Source organism: Lactuca sativa, chromosome 5, assembly GCF_002870075.4.
Source record: "Lactuca sativa cultivar Salinas chromosome 5, Lsat_Salinas_v11, whole genome shotgun sequence".
Taxonomy (NCBI): Eukaryota; Viridiplantae; Streptophyta; class Magnoliopsida; order Asterales; family Asteraceae; genus Lactuca; species Lactuca sativa.
Window position 1 is genome coordinate 350,896,552 of NC_056627.2, and position 15,319 is coordinate 350,911,870.

At 35.9% G+C, this 15,319-nt stretch overlaps 2 protein-coding genes and 1 long non-coding RNA gene across 3 annotated transcripts; all 3 read right to left on the reverse strand.

Annotated features, from left to right (window-relative positions):
- Positions 1 to 1,969: 1,969 nt before the first annotated feature.
- On the reverse strand, positions 1,970 to 3,750 carry LOC128126348 (uncharacterized). Its single transcript, XR_008224171.1, has 2 exons — positions 3,609 to 3,750; positions 1,970 to 2,131 (listed from the first exon to the last, which is right to left on the reverse strand). It is a non-coding gene; the product is annotated as an uncharacterized LOC128126348 (long non-coding RNA).
- Positions 3,751 to 9,605: 5,855 nt separating this feature from the next.
- Positions 9,606 to 10,589, reverse strand: LOC111878721 (probable DNA-directed RNA polymerase). Its single transcript, XM_023875224.3, has 2 exons — positions 9,851 to 10,589; positions 9,606 to 9,751 (listed from the first exon to the last, which is right to left on the reverse strand). The coding sequence occupies exons 1-2, from the start codon at positions 10,587 to 10,589 to the stop codon at positions 9,606 to 9,608; spliced, it is 885 nt and encodes a 294-aa protein (XP_023730992.3).
- A 1,579-nt stretch (positions 10,590 to 12,168) lies between these two features.
- Positions 12,169 to 15,049, reverse strand: LOC111878754 (uncharacterized). Its single transcript, XM_023875260.3, has 9 exons — positions 14,733 to 15,049; positions 14,475 to 14,601; positions 14,136 to 14,224; positions 13,898 to 14,042; positions 13,671 to 13,745; positions 12,876 to 12,997; positions 12,717 to 12,792; positions 12,568 to 12,627; positions 12,169 to 12,481 (listed from the first exon to the last, which is right to left on the reverse strand). Exons 2-9 carry the CDS (start codon positions 14,577 to 14,579, stop codon positions 12,335 to 12,337), a joined length of 819 nt encoding a protein of 272 aa, XP_023731028.1. The 5' UTR covers positions 14,580 to 14,601; positions 14,733 to 15,049; the 3' UTR covers positions 12,169 to 12,334.
- Between the last annotated feature and the right edge of the window lie 270 nt (positions 15,050 to 15,319).

The window sequence follows — 15,319 nt, forward strand, 5'->3', positions numbered from 1 at the left end:
GATTTTGAATTCATGGAAATCAAAAACCCTATTTTGCATCAAATGAAGATGATTCCAAGATATCATGCTTTCTAAGGCTTCAATTTGATGATTTATGCGTAAATTCTTCAATAGTTTCTCAAATTGAGTTCAACCTCTCCCTCAATCTTCATAGTCGCCTTATGTACGTAATTGAAACTCCCCAAAATCTTTGAAATAAGAGTAAGAGTGGAGCTTAAGTTTTAAAGTTTAAAAAGTTATTACATTTACTCCATTGATTTCTATTTTAAGCCATTTGACCACTAAATGAGTTTAAGACATAACCCTACTCCTAGAGTTTCTAATTTCCAACTAATAATTTTATAACTGAAAATAGTCACATAAGATGTTAGTTTGACCGATTCTTAACAAAATATAGATTTTTCTAAAATATCACGCCAACTTCTAGTTTCTAACATTTGACTTTGAGTACATACTCTATTAAAATTGCCCTAAAATTAGGATGCTACAAATCCAAGGTTCTACATGGCATGAGTTGTGACATGACACCAAGTGAAACCTTAAGCTTTTAGGAGCCATGACTTTTTTAAGGCGTAACTTAAGCCGATAATTTTTTATTCATAAAAAATAGAAATTACATAATTATAGATTTATATCAAATATATCAAAGTTTTAGAAGTGTTATATCAAATACATAATAACATAAAGTTAACAAAAATCCGATAGCTTGATGCTTGATTAGGAAAAAAAATGTGCCTTGAATACTTGTATACTAAGATTTTAAATATCGTTTTAGGATTTCAGTTATCGTTTAACCATTTAGTTATTGTTTTAGTAAATGTTTTATATTTTTTTCTAAAAAAATATATGGGTCGTGAAGATGGGTTTTGTGGATAGTGAATTGGGAAAGATGAAACCGAGATCATAGAAAAAAAATGATATGAAGCCTATGTGCCAAGAAAGTTGTGAGGGAATGCCCCTTCACCCTAAAGTAGCCTTCTGGGTCTTCTAAAGCCTTGGGGAAGATAAATGAGGAATGATCGTGGGATGAAAACACCTAAGTAGTAGCCCATGTTAAACCTATCAATGAGGCAGGTCTGGAGCGAATAATTCTTGATCTAAACCTTTAAAAAAAAATTAAAACATGACACGTCCCGCTCCAATAACCATATGAGTTTTTAATAATCGAATTCAAAGTCGTATCCACCAAAACAACGAATACCCGACCCATTAACCAAACCTTTTAATAATATTAAATTTTCAAAATTTTTATATATGTCCAAAGTAATATTTCTCCAAAAAGATTAAATGTCTATTTAAATAAGACATACGTTACTGAATACTCAAACTTCATTACTATATATATATATATATATATATATATATATATATATATATATATATATATATATATATATATATATATATATATATATGAAAAAGTTCATTAGAGAATCATTATTAATCAAGGAACCAAAGAACATATCCAAAGTGTTGAATTTTAAAGCGATTGACGGCCAAATTAAGGGTTTTAGATTGGTACATTAAACACACATGCGCCAAATTATACCAAACATTTTTTTAGATTTATTTTTTTAAGGAATGTTTTTTGTCGAAGAAAAACCCGAATATACCATTGTTTATGATTTTTCATCATTTTTCAAATAGATATCCATATTGAAATATGAAAAATAACTTTTTTTTTTCAAAAAACCCACTAGATTTTCTCTGTCATATGAAAAATTAATATTTATTTTTTTATCAAAAAAAATTAATATATATCAAAAGACATATTTTTTGATACTCTATAAATACATATTCATATTGATATAAAAAATCAAAATTTTGAAAACTGAATTATTTTCAATTAAAATTCATAGTGTGAATAATTTTAAGTCAAATTCACATTGTGAATCCTATAACTAAATTATATACAGTTGAGATTTTCAGTGTGAATAAATTCACTTGTGAATTTGTAACACCCATAAAATTTACGCCAAATTTAAACTTTTAATACTAACAAAAGAGCCAAATAGTAATTGTTTTTACAAAACATTTCCAATTCATTTATCATCAGAGTGTCCCAAAACAGATCATGAGGATGAGGAGCGGTACGGTCACGCCTTCGCCTTCCCTCGATCTCCTGAAGTACCTGAAACAACAAACTGAAAACTGTAAGCCCGAGGGATTAGTGAGCTACCCCCCAAATACCAATACCACGCTGGCAGAAACCATAGCCATAACGATTAATCAAACAACATACATACTGGACCATCGGCCAGACTGGTCCGCCCTACTGGACCTACAGTCTGGCTGGATCTATCCCGAGCCTTCGGCGTGACTGGTCCGCCACATGGGCTTACAGTCTCCCCGGACCGCTCAAAGGGTGTGTTGGCCTTCAACACAAAGCAGGACCGCCTCAACCCAACCAACCAACAAATAACCATGTACTCGTACTATCATATACTGGCATATACAAATAGCAAACATATCTATCTCACTGACCATCAATCAAAGAGTTCACTCGTAAGTCGTAACTAGAGCATCGACCTAACAGGTCACTAACATACCAATCCATAAGGATCATAAGAGCATATCATACTGTATGCCCTGATTCCACTCGAACAGATCACAATCACATGCAGCATACCATAACAATGACACTCAAAGGGTCGGCCTTGGTGCCGTAGACCCTACCGGTATAGTGAGGATAACTCACCTCACAGATGTCGACTCGAAAGGTAAACTCCAACTATCGGATTACTTGACACAGGCCCCACCACCTATAACCATAGCACAATATACTTATAAGTCCTTACCCTTATAAGGCACTTCGTAACCCCCTAGTAAATTCCTGATCAAGGTCAAAGTCCTCGGTCAAGGTCAATAGTCCATGTTGACCTCAACTCGCCGAGTACACTCGGCCACTCGTCGAGTCCATGGAGCACATTCCAACTCGCCAAGTCATCGGGGTGACTGGTCGAGTTCCTTCGAATCCCGATCAATCCTTAAGGCCACCCGTCGAGTTTCCTCCTTGAAACTCGACGGGTATACACGCAACCATATCCTTGGTTTAACTCATTCGACTCGCCGAGTTGTTCTTCAACTCGTCGAGTTTCATGGCCATCTTTATCTAACTCGCCGAGTTGTTCAAACAACTCGTCGAGTTCACTGCTTCCTTCATCTGACTCGCCGAGTTGTTCATCCAACTCGTCGAGTTCAATGCACACCTTCATATGACTTGCCGAGTCGGCTTCGCGACTCGCCGAGTCCTTTCAGTCATTTTAACATGCAGACGTCTTTAAGCTATGGCAAGGCCCCAAATTACAGATCCAACTTCCTTAGGCCTGCTTATCACGTAAAGTTGCAAACTTTACGTGCATGCATTGCTTCACAAGCTCCTAATGCCAAAACCAAACTTTTAATGGGTGTTCATGGACCAAGGGAACCTTAATCTTGACTAAAGCAGGAACTTTATGCTTGTATGCTCCAAGGAGGGTCCAGATCTGAAGTTACAACTTCAGATCTACCCCATAGATTGCCATACCAACTTGATACCCTCATAAAACCCCTAAACTCATTCGAAGATAAGCTATAGACTGAAATAACTGAGGGTAAAGGTTTAATACCTTCCCAAGAGAGGTCCACAACAGAAGAATTAGGATCTCCTCCCAGCTCCTTGCCTCAATCGCTTGTTTTCCCCAAACTCCTACACCAAAATCTTCTCTCAAAGCTTCAACACACAAAGGCATACACACACACGAGTTAGAGATGCAAGGGGGCTACCAAGGAACCGAAAGAGGCTTGAGCTTCTTTAAATAGGGGTGCAACCCCGGGAATTAGGGTTTCACTTTTCAGCTCCTACTCGCCGAGTCCCACAAAAGACTCGCCGAGTAGATCACTTAACTCGCGATCCAACCCGCTACTATTCGACGAGTAGGGCAACCAACTCGTCGAGTAGGGCCAAAACCCAAAAATATTATATTTAAAGTACTACCTGAGAGTCGGGGCGCTACAGAATTTTACAAAATTAATGTAGAAAAAACTCACTTTGTTTTGTTGTTTTTTAATATTGAGGTTTATTTATTTTTTTAATCAAAAAAGTAAAATAAATAAATCAATAGTCATAACTTTTTGTACTCTTGAAATAGATACTCGTATTGAAGTATAATTTTTTTTCGAAATTAGCTTAGATTCACATTGTGAATCTGGTGTCACATTCTGAATCTATTGAAAATTGAATTATTTTCAGTTAAGATTCATAATGTGAATGTGAATCATCAGAGATATGAAATAGTAAGTCAGATTAACATTATGAATGTTAAAACTGAAATATTTACCATTCAGATTCATAGTGTGAATTTGAACAGATCAAGATGATTTTTTTTCGATGTTGATGTCTATTTATAGAGTTCAAATATTCAAAAATTTTGGTATATTTAGTTTTTTTGGTTAAAAAATAAACCTAAATATTGAAAAGAAACAACAAAACGAAGTGAGTTTTTTTTTTGATTTTTTATATGGATATCAATGGAAAGATGACGGAAAAAACAATGGTATATTTAGGTTTTTTTCAATAAAAAACGTGGTCTAAAAAATTGAACTGCATAAAAGGACGTGAGTTTTGGTACAATCTGGTATAATCGTTGATCATTATATATATATATATATATATATATATATATATATATATATATATATATATATATATATATATATATATATAGGAAAATATGCGAAAAAGTTCCAAAATTTTGCCCCAGTTTATGATTTAGTCCTAAATTAAATTTCACTCATGAAAAATGACATATTACCGGCTATTACACTCAGTTTAGCCCTACGAACCGGTAACCCTTGTATTAGCCGGTTACCCAGCTGCCTCGTCCTCATTACCCTCCACTAACCTCCCCGTCACTAACTCCTATGTAAAAAACCCTTTCTGACCCTCCATCGAAGCAAAACTCTACCAAAATGGCATCTTCAAGCTTAGTGGGAAGCAGGTGCAATATCCGATCACGAAGGCAAGCATTAAGGGCAACATGCTTTTGTGAAGATCCCGTTGGTAAGTGGACATCATGGAGGCCAACAAACCCTGGCAGGAGGTTCATCGGCTGCCCTAATTTCCGGGTAAGTATCCCTTAATCCTCTTTAATTACATCTCAAATCTCTTCCAATTAGGTTTTATTTCCTATATAACTGGATGAGGAAAAAGATTGCATGTATTTTGCTTGGGTCAATCCCCCATTACCAAACAACTGGTACAAAAACATGTTGATGGATTTTCACAATAATGGAATTCAAGTACACAATGAGTTCGTGGAAGAATTTGTGGAAGAAGCTGTGGATTTTCACAACAATGGCATTCAAGAGGTTCTTGTACAAGGTGAAGGTGAAAAATGGAAGATTGGGTTTTTTTTGTGTTTGTTGGTGATTGTGTGGATTATGTTGAAGTTGTTTTAAGTTGTTGTAAAACTTTTGGCAATGTATGTAATCTTGATTACTTAAATGACAGTTGGATGTAAGTTGTATGTTGTAGAATGAAAAATGGTTTTATAGATACCTACTATTTGAGCAATGTATAATTGTAAGTGTATGATGTGAGCAAATGAAGGATGTTTTTCAATATAACATAATGACCAAAATGGATGTAACTTATACATCAACAAAACATACAAAAATAAGCCAAAGTGTTAATAATGCAGCCATATTGTATATTGTTTACAAAAGAAAGGGGATATTAACACATTTACCAAAAAGGGCTTCCTAACAAATTTTCCCAAATAGCCCATATAATTGCTTAAATCCTAACGAATCTAATCCAAACTAAGAGGTTTTTCTGGAGCCATTCCTATTCCTTCTTGTCAACCACAATTTTCTTCAACATGATTTCAGTGATCCTTTCAGAAGGTTTTCTTGTTCTAACCCTGACTTGAGTTCTAACCCTAACTTGAGTATCATCAACTCCTTCTTCATCATCCTCGGCTCCATCTTCATCATTGTCCTCCTGTGATTCTTCAGCTCCATCTTCATAGTCACTCTCCTCCTTGTTTTCATCATTGTCCTCTTGTGTTTTTGGTACATGTTCACTCACAAAAGGCACATCCTTGCATGGGAAAAAAATACAAGTTAGTTATGTTATTGAAAAATAAAATTCACTCTCAATGTTATAATATATACCTTTTCAGCTTATTTGGATTGGTGAAGCAAAGCATCAAATCCTTTAAGTTGTGATTGGGTGATATTAAGACACATAAGGATCTCTGCCTCACTTATTTTGACTCTCTAAGGTAACTCAAATCATGCAGTATTTGATCCAGATCAGCCATATCAAGACCATCACCTTCAACATCAATCGTAACATCGACTTCCTGTGTTTCTGGTACATGTTCACTGTCAACAATCGATGCTGTTTTGGTGAAAAATTGACTATCAACATTAGGTGTTGTTTGGGTGACAAATTGAGTCTCAATCCCAGGTTCTTTTTTCACAGAACTTTCACCTTCTTCAATAACACTGGTAGACCCTCTTCCACCACTTCTACCCCCTCTTCTACCACCTCTTCTACCACCTCTTCCACCACCTCTCCCAAGTCTTGTGCAATTGGTCAATTCTGGATTCAACCTTGGCCTTCCTATTTTCTTCTTAGGCTTTGGTGTTGGTTTGACTGAGGGATTCTTGAAAGACACTTATGTGCCCCATTTGCATACAATTCTGACATTGGACAGTTCTACCCTTAGCGGAGACTTGGGAGAACCTATCTTCATGCTCAGAGACATGCCTTTTCCTTTTCATACAAGGCCTTCCTGGCATCCTTATTTCAACAGGTGGTAGTGGTTTGGTGTAAGGTGTTGGTTCCCACGTATTACTGCCATTAACAGGAAGGATGTTAGACTCATAAGTAGCTAGAAACTTGTCCTTACCAAACCATGTGATGATGAATCTAGTTGGATCCTGTTGTGTGTAAGTTATGGTTGCTTGGGCATGGACACATGGGATCCCAGACAACTCCCAAAGTCTACATATACAGTACATCCTCTCTAAGTTCACTCCATATGAGTGGAAGCCATTTCTCACTTCAAAAGCATTCAAACCACTATGATGAACATACCAACTCCTGCAAACACATTAACAGTTTTAATTAGTATACATATTGATATAAATACTAAACTCATACATTGTCTTAATTTTACCATACTTACTTGGTATCAAAACCAAACTCATCCATTTTCTTAATAGCTCTTGGACACACATCATTAACCCATTTACGTGCTTCTTGCTTCAAGTTAAATAACCTTTCTGTAACACCCATAATCAGAAAGACCAAGAAAGGAAAGAAAACCCTAAGTCAAAAGGGGTCAACTCGTCGAGTCCAAGGAAGAACTCGACGAGTCGGAGCGGGATCCGAGTGCAAGTTAAGTGAACGTCTCGACGGGTCGGAGAGTGGACTCGGCGAGTCTGGTCTGGTCTGGGTTAGGAAACCCTAATTTTGGGATTTGGTACCCTATTTAAGCGTCTTATTCTCTTCCCTAGGGCTCATTTGCGGCCCCTATTGTCAAGAACTCGAAACCCTAGCCACCCAACTCCATTGTTGAGCTAGTTCTTGCCTTGAGAGTGAATTGAAGCTTGGAGAAGGAAGAAGGACCTTGGTGGTGCAACAAGAAGTTATAGATCCAGAGTTGGTGTGGCATTTTGGACCATTTAGAGGTTAAAAGCTTATACCTTGGCTGTTAATCATTTAGATCCCCTTTCTAGCATAGATTTGGTCACATTTGGACCATTTCCAAGGTCAATCCGAGTATTGAACCATTGAGGACGAAAAGGACTTAAGATCTTTGCATTTATGAGCTTTAGAAGCTCTGAGGGGGCATCTTTATCCATCCATGGCTTCATTTCATGACCTAGGCCTCCTTTGAAGCTTGGATTAAGTGTTCTAGCCTCATAACACCTTGCATGCACGTAAAGTTAGCAACTTTACGTGCAAAGCAAGCATTAGAAGTCCAGATGTATGAGTGGAAGGTGTTGGAATGGACTGTGATCGACATAATAGAGGTGTCACAAGGTGGACTCGGAGAGTCAGTTCATGGCCTCGGCGAGTCGGGTCGCAAACCCAAACCCTCGTGTTTATGATTCGGATCAGTGAGTGGGGTTATAGAATGACTCAGCCAGTCTGTGTCCGTAATGGTCATGAAGATCATGGTACTCGACGAGTTCAAGAAGGAACTCGACGAGTCCAAGGCAATCTCCTTAGCTTATGAAGGTGGACTCGGCGAGTTGTAGAACAACTTGGCGAGTCGGTTGAAGCTGGTCCCGAATGTTTTGTTGAAGGAGAACCTGTCGAGTTGTTGCTAGACTCGACGAGTAGAGTCGATGTTGTTTTGAGATTTGAGGAGCATGGACTCGACGAGTTGGTAGAACAACTCGGCAAGTCGAGTCAACTGGAAGTTAACTCTGACCGTTGACTTTGACCTTGAGAATGACCTTGACCAGAGTTGCCTAGTTGACTTCGGGAGGACAGTTAGGCTAATTGTTATTATTTGGTATTGGTAGCTCGGGGAGCTAGTGGAGCAGCGGTTCAGAGAGTTGTCGGATAAGCCAGAGGGTTATCAGCAGAGTTCAGTAATGCAAGTGAGTTTTCCTTTGTGTGAATGGGTCTACGGCCACAATGCCGGCCCATGTAGTTATGAGTAGGAAGACCCGGGGGTTAGCCCTAGGCACTGTTTGCTAGTATGATATTCAGGACCAAGGTCCAATATCAAGCGGGTACCCAAGGAATGGTTTGAATGATAGAGTATATTTATTGTCTGTGTGATACTTGTATATGCCTGGTAGGGAGGTGAGTGTGGGCGAGGTCCCGTATCTCACTATTAGCAGAGTATGGATGGGGTTCCATATCTCATCAGTAGCCGAGTAGGGGCGAGGCCCAAGTTAGGAATGGAGTGAGTGTTGGCTGGGCCCGTATCTCACTATCAGCAGGAGTGTGGACGGGGTTCCATGACTCAACAGTAGCAGGATAGGGTCGGGGCCCAAGACAGGCAAGGCCTTAGTACACGAATGTAGTAGAGTATTTATGGTTTATGTGTTATGTGATATGTTATATGTTTGTATATGTTTAGCCGGCGGGGCCCAGAGATAGGCGGGGCCTAAGAGAAACATATATGTACACCGAGAAGGGCTCGAAGCCAGGCGAGGTCGTTGTAGCGGGCGAGGCCCGAGGTAGTGGGCGAGGCCCGAAGTAGCAGGCGTGGCCCAGTATTTGCAGTATGTGTTTATGCAGGGTATGTGGTAGGTTGGGGAACTCACTAAGCTTCGTGCTTACAGTTTTCAGTTTTGGTTTCAGGTACTTCCGGTAGCGGAGGGAAGAGCTCGGGATGATCGCATGGCACACACCATAGTTAGTCAGTCTGGGATGCTTTACTCTGATAATAAGAACATGTTTTGAATTGATACTCTGAACTTATGTTATGACTTATGATATGGTTTTATAAATATGGTTTTAGTAATGTTTTAAAGGAAATTTTTAGTCGTGATTTTTGGGTCGTGACACTTTCCATCATATATAGTCTAATCTCCTCAAGCATGGCCAACAAAAGCTTCTTTCTGGAATCAAGTATAATGGCATTAAAACACTATGCCATTCCATTTTCAACAGCCTCACATGCCATTCCACCTTTAAAAAATTCCATGCACCAAGATTTAGGCTCCCTTGCCATCAAATGACCATAAGCAGCAGGATTGATTTCTCTGATCTTAAGATCATCTGAGATTTCTCTATCTATATTATCATAAATATGTTTCATGACATTCAAATAAATGAACTCATTTATGATTCTTAGAGGACGCCCCAGACTAATAATTGCATTATTATAAATACCAGCAATTTTTTTGCTATGATACGTGGAACTTATAAAGTTGTCGTGAACAGTATAGATAGGCGCTTTATAATAAAGCATCTGTTCTACCACTTTCATAGCAATATGTGCATCCTTCTGATGGATGAAGTTGACGAAGGATGAGATCTCTGTCTTCCTGCGATCTCGTGTATCAGTAGCTACTCTCAGAGTTACTTGACGTCTTTTCTTATGCAATTTATCATAAACCCAGATATTGATTGGTTCCATCTTCATATAGTCCTGGATTGTTAGAATGTTCTCTACCTCATACAGTACTGGGCGATCACTAGCTGAGGCAACCCAGCCTATACTACGGATCAAACGGATAAAACATTTCATGTTATGAAACCTATCTTTCCAGAACTCAAAGCACAGTTTTGCAATCTGAAAGCACTCCTTCGGTGTCAGGAATCTAGAGAGACTCTCCTTTATATCGTGAGCTGTGCTCATAACCGTCTTCCCATAGATTATAGGCATAAAGATCGATTTCACTATCTTTCTATCGAGTACCTCGATAAGGGTTTCGGAGAGATTTCTATCTTCTAGTTTTTGAACTATATAAATTTGCAGTTCATTTAGGATAGATATATAAATATCTTCTATTTCACCTTTAGGAGATTGAATTAGATTCGTCTTCCTCGCCATCCATTCATCCAGCAAGAAATAAGACATGATTTGATACGCACTGGCTGAAGCATCTTGGGTAATAGGCATGCGCATAATAGATTCTAAATTACAATAATAGACAGGTAGAAAACTAGATTCCTGAGAACCTGAGAACTAATTCTACACCATAATATATATATATATATATATATATATATATATATATATATATATATATATATATATATATATATATATATATATATATATTATGGTGTAGAATTAGTTCTCAGGTTCTCTCTCTCTCTCTCTCTCTCTCTCTATATATATATATATATATATATATATATATATATATATATATATATATATATATATATATATATATATATATATATATATATCTTCCTATTCTAATAAAAGAATAGTTTTATTCTCCTTTTGACATGTGTCACCTTATTAAACCTCTTAATTAATGCATATTATATTCTTCTTTTGCCATGTGTCAACCTATTATGTATCATAAATAATACTTGTCACTTGTCAACATATTGATTATTCATTTTAAATTTTAAATTTTAAATTTCCTACTCTATTTACATTAAATTAATAGCAGTAAAATAAAATTAATACAAATTATAAAGTAATATAATTTCACATATGTATTTAAATCAATGATTATAATTTTATATATAACTAAAAAATCTCTTAATTAATAATTTATTTAAACTAATTGATTAATTACATTGAATTTTTAGTATAAAAGTTTAATTAATTTTGTAACCGTGGTTTCCACGGGTTATAAACTAGTATGTATATATATATATATATATATATATATATATATATATATATATATATATATATATATATATATATATATATATATATATATATATATATATATAGTGTGTGTGTGTGCGCGCGCGTGGCGGGTTATAAGTGGAGTGAATCAACAATGATCTATCCAACCCGTTTAATTTAAAGGTAACACGTATGGATCATCAACAGATAAATGAATTGAAAATTAAAATTCAAACCCGTTAAATTTTTATAGATTTGGAGTGAATCAAGGTCAAAACTTGCCTCATTAACATATCTTGCCCATGTTACATATTAAAACCTGTGTGATTGACTACACTGGCGAAGGTCTTAACTGTAAATCGTGTTAGTCTTTGGCAAGAATAGAGAAGGGTAGAACTTGATATTGAGTTTTGAGAGTACCAATTGGCAATTGCATTGCATTTCATACAGTTTTTTATGATATTTATTTATTAGAAAACTTACACACCATATTTACAGAGAATTTCGATGTATTTTATTTACTTTTGATGTATTTTATTTAGCAAGTATTTATAGCAAACAAAAAAAAGAACTTTAATAAAAGATAACATTTTTTATATTGTTTAATTTTGTAGAAATTTTTTTTTTAAAGTGTTAACATATTTTTATGTTGTTTAAGTTTTGTGGAACTCAATGGTATTTTTTTTTTCAAAGTGACACTTGTTTAAATTTTGTGAAACTCACTGGACCAGCACTGGTAGTTGACGTTAGTATTTTCAGTTTTATATATTTGACGGTAGTTAGTACTTTTTCATTTCAATAAAATACTTCAATTTTATATTAAACTTATTCGAATGGTATTTTATTTTTATTATAAACAGAAAAAATATATTTAAAGAAAAAAAAAATCTTTGGCTTAAAATCGTCGGATTTCCAAATTTTGGGTTGGGTGTCTGACTGTCTTCTTGCATATTTGCTCGAATTCTCGAAAGACGGCAGGTTTGCAACAAAAAAGTTAAACACGATGTTGCATAAAAATAGTGAGTGAATGAATACAAGGGCATCATCAATCATCTTCAGCTGCTATGGCTATGGCCTTTTGACTTGGTGAGAGTTTTAATCAATCCTTTGGCGATCTTCCGAAACCAAATCAAATTCATCGCCGCCAACGCCGGCGGAATCGTCAGCAAGCTGTAATACCCCATCGGATAAACTAGCTTCACCTGAAACCAACACACAACAAAAAGGGCGGTCAACGGTGGTTCCGACTTCCGACTATCAAAAATCCATGAGATTCAAGCAATTTTACCTGATCAAAGTGTGTAAACATGTGGTAGAAAAAGTAGACGAACAAGATGACTCTTGCAACCTGCATAAATTGAATAGATTTATCCCATTAACCGATGTTTCTATTTTTTTGTCAACTAACCCTAATTTTCGAGGGCACGACAGACTTACCAACCACCCTGCAAACATTGCGACGCCATTCAACACGTAAAGCGTCGAGTTCTTCTTACCAGCGACATCCAGATACCTGCATTTGCATATGCATATCTTTCTTATGATCGATTTCTGGACTTTGAATGCGAAAATATACATGGAGTTTTGAAGCGTTACCATCTTAGGTTGACAAAGGGTGTGGTGATCTCCGTGAAAAGAACGATTAGGATGTAGAACTGAACTTGGCCACTTAAAAGGGCTTGACCCATGGCCAACATAGACAGCCCATGGTGCAATATCTGCGACAACATGAATGATGTCATGATGAAATCAAAACAAAATGTCTTGAATATCATTTTAAAAGTATTTCTTATAATTTAGAAAATAATTTTATAATAAAATTACATGTAAATTACCAATTTGGTCTCTTCCGGGTTTAATACTAAGGGTAGAATAGTCATTTCCGGGTTTAATACAATGGTAAATGGCCATTTTAACAGATGAAAAGAGTCAAATTTAACGCTCCAACAACAATATGAATTCATAGAGGCAAATTTGAAAAAAAAAAAAAAAAAACGAAACAAACAAACTTGCAAAAAATGGTGTATATGGACCAAATTTATAATTTACTTTTTTGATTAATTCAAAAGCAAAATTCAATTCAAGGGCATAATGATCATTTAAGGGTCGTCATATTAGACCGAATTTAATGTGAAGGGCACCAATTTAATAGTTAGTTGGCCTACTTTGATCACTTTATAGTTGGGTAGAGGAGCCCCTAAAATATATTATAAATGAGTAACAAACTATTTGTTTTTTTTTTTTTACAAAACATCATTGACCATTGTTTCTACAAAAAGTACCTTAAATGGTTAATTTGTGAAAAAATAAAAAGTTCGTTAACTATTTATGACATTAGCAAGGGCCACAAGCTTCCATGAGCCTATGATTTGAAGGCAATTGTATACTTACATATTCGAAACCCCCTAAAGTTGGATATGTCCATATAATCATCGCCAAATCCGACAAGAAATAACCAATAGACATCTGCAACAATACCACAACAAATGAAACACATACTTGATTTTAATAGAAATAGAACTTAATCTGGTAAGTTATATATGAGCATCTCTTAAATTTTGACTTAATGCATAAAGACTAATTTCACAAAAAAGGTTACAGAAATGAGGACTAAATACCGCAAGTAAAGTGTCCAATGATGCAGATGATCGGTTGATGAGCAACACTTGTTGGTTTTGGGTGTTCTCATCAAAAAGATCTGAGAAGACCAAAAAGTACAGAGCACCAATGGCTGCAAAAATTGCATGGAAAGTCGAGAAGCCACTAAAAACACAAGTTATAAGATCAAGTTAGTTAGCTAACATAATGATTCTCTAGGTAACAAAATGCTTAGAAAAATATGATAAGGAATATAACCGGTTTTTCCATTCAAGTTTCTTGGAGTTTTCAAGTTTGATAAAACCTTTGAAGATCAGGGGACTAATTACGCCTGTTAATTCATATGCCTTCATCACAGAAAACATAACCCTCTTAGAATTCAAGAAAAATAAATCAGATCAAGATATAGACATTAAAAGAGGAGGTGTTTGGATGTCTACTGCTACATTCATTTTTCAACTAAGAATTCAATAACAATATTAACGGGGAACACGTTACTGAATGAAATTGCAATTTAATCTTGTTATAAGAATTAAGAAGGCATATGATCACTACCTAAAATTCGAACTGACAAAGCTACCGAGGAAAAATTCTTACAAATTTACACATCACAAAGCCCCCAAAAACTGAAGACAACCACAGAATTTGGTTGTTCGGAGTGGCATGCTCAGCAATGATGCTAAAACCAGTTCTTGCTTCCATGGAGGATTTCTTAAAACAAAAACTGCAACACAAAGCATACATAAACAACAAAAAAAGGTTAACAACAAATAAAACCCAATTCAAGATCCAAACAGTTGTATAAACCCGCAACAAAAACTTTGCATAAGCGGTGATGAGAAGGCATAAACTTACGGGGGTTTGTGATCTGTAGAAGGTGCCGATTTAGGTGGAACGAAAACCCCGGTCTGGTTATGAGAATAGTTATGGGGAAAAGATAAGTGTGGAAAGGAGAGAGATTACTGGAGGAGGTTTTAACTATTAAAGGAAAGGAATTGACAGAAGATTGTATAGGAATGAGAAACGAGAGGAATTTTGAAATGGGGTAAATTAGGGGCAAAGAAAACTTGCAAGAAGATGCAAAGAGACAGAGTAGAGAGATGACGTTGTTAGCTGGGATTACACAGTTGGAGGAGGAAGACGACCGCACAAGTTTTCCCACTTTTGACCCACAAAAGAATGTGTGGGGGCTCAGGCTAATCCAAGCGTCTTTTTCAAATTCATAATTTCAAATTTTAAAATAATATCACACGGTCATAAAACTAAATAAAGGCATCTTTATCTTATAAATTCAAAAGGATAACCAATTAAAAATTATTTTTATTACCTTCAATCCAAAATGTTGAATATTTTCGGTTTTTCAACTTTAGTAATTTATCTTTACATTTTCTTATGTTTTTAACTTGTTCATTGTAGATTTCAGTAAAAGCAATATAATTTCT

Bases quoted from the DNA above. Each gene is read 5' to 3' on its own strand.
- LOC111878754 (XM_023875260.3), bottom strand. From the start codon at position 14,579: ATGGAAGCAAGAACTGGTTTTAGCATCATTGCTGAGCATGCCACTCCG. The intron at 14,043-14,135 runs GTTATATTCCTT...TTGTGTTTTTAG, and splicing joins AAACTTGAATGGAAAAACCG to TGGCTTCTCGACTTTCCATG. The intron at 12,793-12,875 runs GTAACGCTTCAA...ATGCAAATGCAG, and splicing joins CCCTTTGTCAACCTAAGATG to GTATCTGGATGTCGCTGGTA.
- LOC111878721 (XM_023875224.3), bottom strand. From the start codon at position 10,589: ATGCGCATGCCTATTACCCAAGATGCTTCAGCCAGTGCGTATCAAATC. The intron at 9,752-9,850 runs GTATTTATAATA...ATGATAATATAG, and splicing joins TCATAGCAAAAAAATTGCTG to ATAGAGAAATCTCAGATGAT.